The sequence below is a fragment of the Oryza brachyantha genome, chromosome 2 (assembly GCF_000231095.2).
Source record: "Oryza brachyantha chromosome 2, ObraRS2, whole genome shotgun sequence".
Lineage (NCBI taxonomy): Eukaryota > Viridiplantae > Streptophyta > Magnoliopsida > Poales > Poaceae > Oryza > Oryza brachyantha.
Genome location: NC_023164.2, coordinates 9,304,326 through 9,313,009, shown reverse-complemented (window position 1 = coordinate 9,313,009; position 8,684 = coordinate 9,304,326). Strand labels below are relative to the sequence as shown.

Below are 8,684 nucleotides of genomic sequence, written 5' to 3'. Positions count from 1 at the left end.
ATAGACGGCGCCAAGTGGTGAGCAGTGGCGGCGGCGACTCACGGCAGTAGCGAAGATGCTTGCAGTGGACGGCACGGCAAGGCGATGCCAGTGGCGGGACGGCGCCGCAAAGGAGTGGCGACAGAGGGTAGTGGCGCGGCGGCTAGGTGTGGCGGGGCGTGAGCACGCGCGTGCGGAGACAACCGACGTGGCGAGCGGCGGCGCGGCTGGCGGATAAGCGCGGTGACAGCGATGAGCGCACACGGCGGCGCAGCTAGCGGCGCAGGGAGCCGAGAGGGGGAGTAGGGGATGGCACCGGGGCAAGCGGTGGCTCACCGCGGCAAGGTAAGGCGTGGGCCTGATGACGGCACGAGGGCGGAAGGAGCAGAGGCACGGGCGCGGACCGGCACTATGCGGCGGTAGCGCGCGAGGGAGAAGGGAGGGAGGAAGGAGGAGCGGGTGCTCACCGGCGTGAAGACGACGACGGCAAGGCCGGGGAAGACGTGGAGGGGCGGCGGTCTTCTAGGGCGACCGACAGCGACGAGGAAGGGGGAAAGCTCACGGCGGCGGTGACGGAGTGCAGCCGAGGGTGGAGGAAGGAGCGCGGCGGCGAGGTCGTCGACGTTCCGGGGCGGCGGCGTCGATGCTCTAGTGGTGTCGGCTCGAGGGATCAAAGTGGAGCAGCGGCGACCGGGGAGGCGATCGGCGGTGCTCGGCGGAGGAGATCGGCGTGGTTGAGGCGGTGGCGGATGGCAGGCGCGAGGGAGACGCGAAGAAGGGCGGCGGCGTAGCCGACGGGGAGGTTAAATACGAGCGGGAGACGGCGGCGCTCGTGGAAAGGGCGGGGAGGTGGTTGGCAGCGGCGCTTGGGACGCGGCTGGCGGTTGCGGAGCGGCAGTTAGCGGGCGCGCGATGGCCCGCGGCCGGGAAAAACGGCGTGGCCGTTGGGTCGGTGGGGGCGAAGTGGCGTGAGCGCGGAGAGCGTGCGGGCGGAGGGCGCGGTGCGACGGCGCGATGCGAGGGGGCAAGGCGGCAGTGCACATGCGGTGCAGCTCGGCGGCACGGTGAGGCAGGCGCGCGACGCAACGCGACGGCGCTAGCGATGCGGCGAGCGAGGCGACTCGGCGCGCGCAAGGCGGCGGCGCACCTCGGTGTCCAGGGCATGGCACAGCAGAGGCGGCGAGCCCGCAGGAGAGCGCCGCAGTGGTGCGCGAGAGGAGGCGGGCGACAGCGCCACAACGGGGCAGCAGTAGTGAGGCGCGGCTTGGTTGTGGGCGCGGTGTGGTCAAGACGGCGAGAGGGACGACAGAGCGGCGAAGCGCGACGCAGCTCGGCGCGGTGGCAAGCGACGCAAGCGGGCGCAGGTGCCGACTAGAGGAGGGAGACGAGCCCGACAGGTGGGGCCCACCTGTCGGTGTCCCGAGGAGGAGGGAGGAGGGGAGGACTTCGGGCGCGGCAGTTTGGGCTGTGGCCTGGCTCGTCTCGGAGCGGGAGGGAGAGAGAAGGGGAAGGCGGCAGTGAGCTAGGCCGGCCCAGAGAAAAGAGAGGGAGGAAAGGAGGGAGCAGGGGAGACAAGCCGAGCGAAAGGAGTGGGTCGGCTGGCTGGGAGGAGAGGCAAAAGGAGGGGTGAGCCGAAGGAGGCGATGGATACTTCGAGCGCGGGTTGGGCCATGACTCGGGGAATTACGAATAGAACGCGCCTTCGCACGACAGAACCGAAACGTGCACGAATTAGAGATTCTATGACGAATCAGATTCGAAACACAAAACCGTGAACTGTTAGCGGAACAACCATAGGAGTTAACGACCCGTTAAATTGAGATTTAACGATTCGCTAAACTGGAAACTAAACGACTTTAACGTAAAACCAATCTACGTGTACGAAATTAAAGTCCGCACTGCAGATCAATCTCACGTTAGCTAATAGATTAGAAAATCTAAGCAATTACACGGTAGATCAAAAATAGATTGGTCTGCAAGAATAAAATATATGCGAACCTGAAATTTGGTGGAGAGATCAACGACGAATTGCGGCTATTCCTCGCTGTTTGGTTAGGAAACCTAAACAATTAAACGGTAGATTAATTTAGATTGGTTCGCACAAGGAAAAGACATGCAAACTTGAGATTCGGTGGCGAAAAACCGATCAGGGCTGCTGCGAATAGGGATGCAGCAGGGAAGTAGTACGGCTGCGGTTTGTGCGGCTGCTAGACAGGAGGCAGCGGCTGCGAAGCAGAGCGACAGTGTGGGCGCAGCACGGCTGAAAAAAAGGGGGGAAATGGTGGGGACTTGGGCGTCTATTTATAAGAGAGAGCTAGAGATTAATCTAAGAATCCATCTCCTATAAAAAGAGAATAGATAAGGTTTCAAAGGGATAAGAAATAGAGTCTAATAGATTGGAAATTGTTTTCACCTTGAGAGAGGTGGAGATTTGGTTGGTCACGGCTTGGAGAGAGGAGATGGCGCACACAGGGGGAAGGTGGGAGAGATGTGCGATCTGGAGAGGAGAGATCGCACTCACTCGGGGGAGAGGTGGAGTAGAGTTCGGCCAGGGAGAAAAAAAAGAAAAGAGAAAAAGAAAAGGGAAAAAGGGAGAAAGAAATAAGGGAAAAAGAAAAGAAAGGGAAGGAGGGAAAAAAAGGAAATTATCTCCAATTTTGCTGATTTTTATTAAGTTTATTTGAGCAAATTTTATTTACTTCAATTCAAATATAAATCATGTTAATGATTTAAAATGCTTTCGGGACATTTTAGAACATCCAAAAAGTTTCCAATTAAATTAAATTACTTTACACAGGGTTTTCTCTTGAACTTTAATTAGACAAATTATTTTTAATGCATTATTTAATTAATTCTTGGCTAGGGTAAAACTCAGGGCGTGACAAATCTAATCCCTTAAACAGAATCTCGTCCCCGAGATTCGGAGGAGCGGTTAAAGAGGTGTAGACAAACAGCGTAGAGTTGGCAGAAACGCCTCCTTGGTTTTCTTCACTTCCGGTTGCACTAGGGTTGTTGCGGTTGTTGCCGTTCCTTGTGTTCACCATCTTTAGAGCAGAAGGAGAGAACAAAGGGAGAGGAGAAAAGTAAGCAAAAGACTTTTCTTAATTATTCGACTGTGGTTTTCTGATCTGGATTAAAACACTTAATAAGAGTACACGACTCCTAATGGTACAACCATAACACCACCACTTGTTATGGTGAACCACTAACCCCAAAACAAACAAACCTACACACACAAAGTACCAAGCAACGACTAAAAGACGATGCTAGGGTAACGTCTACGACTCAAAAACAGCTACGACGGCTGAAGAAGCGAAGCTTGACTCTTGAACAACTCCGTCTTCATCTTGAGAGCGACGCCTGGGATAGCGAAGGTCTAACTCTTCAACTCGAGCAGAACTTGACTCTTTGGCCTTGACACTTGATCGGAAGGAGTTGCTGACGACGGTTGCGACGAAGGCACGGGTTGCGTCGATAGGATGACACACATCTAGAGAGATCAAGGTTTGAGAAGCAAGTATGCTCACTAAATTTTAAAAACAAAAGACTCGACTCTTTTTTTTCACACAACTCAAATTTTGCAAAAGCTAATGCATATAACAGAAGGCTCTTAGGGTTTCCATTTGGCTCATCCTACAGTCAAGATTGGCTCTGATACAAACTTGTCACACCCAGAAATTTACACCAAATTTCTGAACAATAGCATGCATTAAATCTCGGTCTAGGAATCAGCCCGAGTACACACTATGATAAATTAATACATAGCTCCACGACTTAAAAACAAATAAAAATAATTATCTATCGAAATGCAGCGAAACAAGAAAACAAGACTAAAACCATATAATCTTCAGCTTCGGCTGGCGATGATGGCTCCACTCCACAGGTATTCTTGACAGTAGACTGAACCTCACTTCAACCTTGGGAATAACTTTCTAGCTGAACCTCTGACACTTGCTCTGGTGGGAAAAAATTAAGCAAGGCTGAGTACAAACCACCGTACTCAACAAGTAACACCCAAGGCTGATCCCCTCTCTGTTTTGTCTCCCTGGGCAGTGGGCCCAACCCATCAGCCCCTCCTCTCCTCTCTGTTTCGGGGGCCGCTGGCAAGCGGGGCCCACCCGTCAGTCGACCGCCGGTCCCCTCTCTCCTCTCTCTCCATCTCGTGCCCACCTGTCAACCTCTCCCCCTCTGTCACCAACAGATGGACCCTACCCGTCTGCGCTCTCTCCCTCCTCGCTGATGTCAATGCCTCGAATTAATTACGCAATAAATCAATTAAGGTTTTCTGTTTGGTTTAAAACACAGTTAAACTTCTAAAATTCATAACTAATTCATCTAGTCTCCTTTTAGTCCATTCGAATTTCATTAAATCCATAAGAATGTCAAGAATCCATTAAAAATAGTTTCTTTCTCTGTTTCAGTAGTTTTATAGTCTGTTTTTGCTTGTTTTGCCTTGTTTGTCGTAGATTTTGACCCCGTCGAAGTGTCGATCGTCCTCGAAGTCGTCGCCGAAGTTCCTCGTGAGTCAGAGCAAGGCAAGTGGCACCCCTCTTTGATCATATTGACCCCAATATTTATAAGATCCCCGCTTTAAATTCAAACATGCATTATTTTGTGCAATTTACTTTATCTATTGGGCTATTACATTTATATCCGTTGAACTCCCATTTATTATTATTGTAATCTCAGGGTTAACTTAACTAGAATTAGGATTAGGTAATGCTTAGCCTGGCTTAGTTCAACTAACTCACCAATTATCATTTAATTATCTGCTAGACTTGATAGACCTTTAATGGTTGTGATCATAATGAATTTCCTGATGTGGATTAATACAACTAAAACATTGCTTATGGTGGGCTGTGGATGCATGGTTTTGAGAGTCGCACCCATGGCAATTAAGGACCGGTTCTCGGGAAACCCTGGAAGTCTTACCCGTAACCACAAGCCGAAATGGGTAAGGTGGGATTTGAAGCATGGTTTCAAACTATTTGACGTACCAAGGCGAGGGTGAGCGTGATGGAGTATGGACGGGTAATCATGGTGTAACGAAAGCCTCTGCTGCTTCCGGATTCACCAAGGCACAAGAGGGGACTGCCCGACTTGGTTTAAAGGAGGAGTGAAACCTAAAGTGCGGTGCGATTAAATAGGGATGGTTATGTGACGAGTCATATCCCAGTTTTCTTTCCGTGGTATCGTGGTGATACACCGGCGCACGTTCAAGTGTAGTGGAGCTGTGTCTTGTGAGTAAAGTTGTACACCTCTGTAGAGTAAAACTATTTGAATAGTCGTGCCCGCGGTTATGGGGCAAACTTACAGATTCACTTGGATTAGTGAACCTTTTAATAACTTGATGAACTTGGAACTGGTTTGACCCTGTCAACGTGGTGTAACGTTGGCAGTGGTTTGGATCTGTCGCAACGTGGTGCAACGTTGGGAAGAGGGTTGACCCCGTTGCTACGTGGTGTAACGTTCGACAGTGGTCTAGACCTGTTGCAACATGGTGTAACGTTGGATAGTTGATGTTCATTTTAAATGTTTACTTTACTCGTATTACTATACTTTATTTACTGCTTTGCTAAATAAATACTGCTTTGTGCAATTTAACCTTAGTCTATCCTTGTTACCCTATTGCATTCATTATTCTTCCTTTCTTGGGTGTTAGTACGGTGGTTTGTACTCAGCCTTGCTTAATTTTTCTTCACCAGAGCAACTGCCAGAGGTTCAGTCAGAAGGTTGTTCCCAAGGTTGAAGTGAGGTTCAGTCCGCCGTCAAGAATGCTTATGGAGTGGAGCCATCATCGCTAGCTGAAGCTTGTTCTGCTGCATTTCGATAGATAATTGTTTTTATTTGTTTTTAAGTCATGGAGCTGTGTATTAATTTGTCATAGTGTATACTCAGACTGATTCCTAGACCGAGATTTAATACATACTATTGTTTAGAACTTTGATGTAAATTTCTGAACGTGACACAGTACAAATACTTCCAGTTGGCTACACACATGGTTGTAAGTCGTGAACTATAATGACTAGTGAAACCGTGGTACTAAAGCAAATTAGACTAGTGGGCCAATAATCTGGCATGTGAAAACCCTGTTAGGCCTCAATGGACCCACCCGGCATTTCCAAATACTTTTGGGTTCTACATCATGATAACTCGGCTGGGACATTTCTAAGCCGAACATTTGATTATGGCACTTCATGGCTCGCAAAACGGTAGCTCTTTACGAGTGTCTGACGTATATTTGATCATGCATCTTATTCGTTACTTTATGTAAATATAAAAAATAATACATCTTATTCGTTACTTTATGTAAATATAAAAAAATAGAAATCAAATTTTAAAGTGTACTTAACAATAAAATAATTTATAACAAAATAAATTAGTGACACTTCTACCTGATTTTTTTTATGTTATCGGCGTTAAACGAAAAAAATAAGAGGAAATAAATGGAGAAGAATTGATCCTAACTCTTCGAGAGATGTCCGAACCTTGGATAATCATCACCATAGTGTTCTGTAATATTACCTCTATTTATGCTGACTATCTGCATGACACAAATAGATGTCGAATCTTATTATGACTAGGATCTGACGGAACAATCTTATAGATGATTATAGCGTTCTGTAGTGTGCTTGCATGCTGCAGCCGTCGTCGCTAAAGTCCATGACTATTAATTGTCCATGGCAAGTTGGCAACCCTAGCGCTCATTCATGGGATGAGAATTAAGAATCCTCTCTGGTAGTGGATTTTAGTCAATTTGTTCATACTCATTTATATATAAATTTAGACCTAAAATTTTAAACTCATGTTTATCCTATAAAAGTTTATCAAATTTGATTAAAATTTAGTGGCATGATTTATTATGTATAAGAATAACTTTGTATAAATTTTAATCTATTTTTATATGTAGGACCCCACATATGAGTTCTGTTATCAATTGGGTTACCCATATCCATCGGTTAATATCCGTTTAGTTTAGAAACGTCTAATCTCTTTAAAAATATATATGGGTAAATTTAGATACACGTGTATAGTAAATTTAGATATAGGCATGGCGTAGACGGAGAAAGATGAGAGATGAAGAAAATAATAAAACGTAATTAATAATCATATATTTTTAAAATAAAATAAATTGTCAAATATAATTTCAAATAACAACTGTATCAACAATTAAAAACGGAGGGAGCATGTATACAGTAGAATTAATGTATGTGCATGTTACTGGTAATCCTCTTGTACATCTTTCAGATTGCTAATGGAAACAGAATGTACAATTTTGGGTAGTTGTATTCGGGGAAAGTGATTTTGAAGTTAACTATAGCATCAATGTGCGCAGCTTCAAACTAGCATGAGCATGACTGCTGCTCTACTGTAAGTGGGAAATAAAATATAACAAGCAGGCCGGAATCATATCTTCAGGTCTTTGTGCCGTTTGACATGCGACTATAGGAGGTCCCTGAGTGTTGTACCAGCCTTGGCAGTTCTCTTTTTCCACTGAAAAATGCAAGAAAAATGGTCGATTTCAGCTCACTGGAGTCCTAAACTCTCACGTGTACGTCGAAATAGTTCTAGGTTGAAATTCTGTTGATTAACGTTTCAACAATTATTTTATGATTTAAACAATTAAATTAACTAGTTCAAAGTAAAAAAAAACTATTCTAGAAAAATAAGGCCTCATTCAATTTGCAAAATGTTTTTTAAAAACATCAAATCGGATATACGGACACACATTTGAAGTATTACATATAGTCTAATTATAAAACAAATTACAGATTCCGACAAAAAAGTGTGAGACGAATCTTTTAAGCCTAATTAACCCGTCATTAGCACATATGGGTTACTATAAAATTTATGGCTAATCATGTACTAATTAGGCTTAAAAGATTCATCTCACCATTTTCTTCATAACCGTGTAATTAGTTTTAATGTTTATGTATATTTAATACTTCATTTAGATGTCCAATAATTTGATGCGATATTTCTGAAAAGTTTTTTGGAACTAAACAAGACCTAAGATAATGAACTTTTGTACATAAATATTCTACCTAAAAAGCACCGTTTAGCGGTTTAGAAAAAAATAGTATAAAAATCGAGAAAAAAAATTCTCGGAAAACGAACACAGCCTAACCTGGGGGTGGCTCCTGCCCGGCGTGCTGCCCCTGATCGGCCGGCCATGCTCGTCGTACAGGATGAGCCCGCTGAACCGCGGCAGCTCGCACCGCATCCCCATCAGTATCCTCCGCTGCCACACCGGCCTCATCGGCGTCATGGGCGGCGCGACGGGCGTCCTGCAGCTCCCCTCCGTCAGCGGCCTCTCCTGATCTGTTGCGACCGGCTCGACGGCCGTTGTTCCGCAGCACGTGCCCCGGCACGGCAACCTGACGAGCTTTGGCGCGCACCGCCTCCCGTCGAGCAGCACCCCTGGGTCAACCTCATGCCTGAACCTCTCGCCGTGCCGTCCCGGTCTGGTCGTCTCGCCGCGGCTGCCGCCACCGTGAATGGCACGTTTCTGGAGCTGTAGCTGGCCGAAGCTCTCCGCCGCCACGGCCGGCGGCAGGCGGCCGCCTCTGACGACGAACGGCTCCGCCGGCGGCTGCCGCCGTCTCGTCATCTTTCGTCGCAGCATGGATATGCAGTGCCCCATTGGAGCCGTACGCATGCACGCGCGTTGTGTTCCACGTAACGTAACGTGGCTGATGGCGAAG

At 47.0% G+C, this 8,684-nt stretch overlaps 1 protein-coding gene across 1 annotated transcript; it reads right to left on the bottom strand.

Moving 5' to 3' along the window:
• Window positions 1-7,166: 7,166 nt before the first annotated feature.
• LOC107303375 lies at window positions 7,167-8,623 on the bottom strand. The gene is made up of 2 exons (XM_015843540.2): window positions 8,108-8,623; window positions 7,167-7,473 (listed from the first exon to the last, which is right to left on the bottom strand). Exons 1-2 carry the CDS (start codon window positions 8,621-8,623, stop codon window positions 7,423-7,425), a joined length of 567 nt encoding a protein of 188 aa, XP_015699026.2. The 3' UTR covers window positions 7,167-7,422.
• Window positions 8,624-8,684: the final 61 nt, after the last annotated feature.

Bases quoted from the DNA above. Each gene is read 5' to 3' on its own strand.
- LOC107303375 (XM_015843540.2), bottom strand. From the start codon at position 8,623: ATGGGGCACTGCATATCCATGCTGCGACGAAAGATGACGAGACGGCGG. The intron at 7,474-8,107 runs GTTAGGCTGTGT...TGCATTTTTCAG, and splicing joins CGGGCAGGAGCCACCCCCAG to TGGAAAAAGAGAACTGCCAA.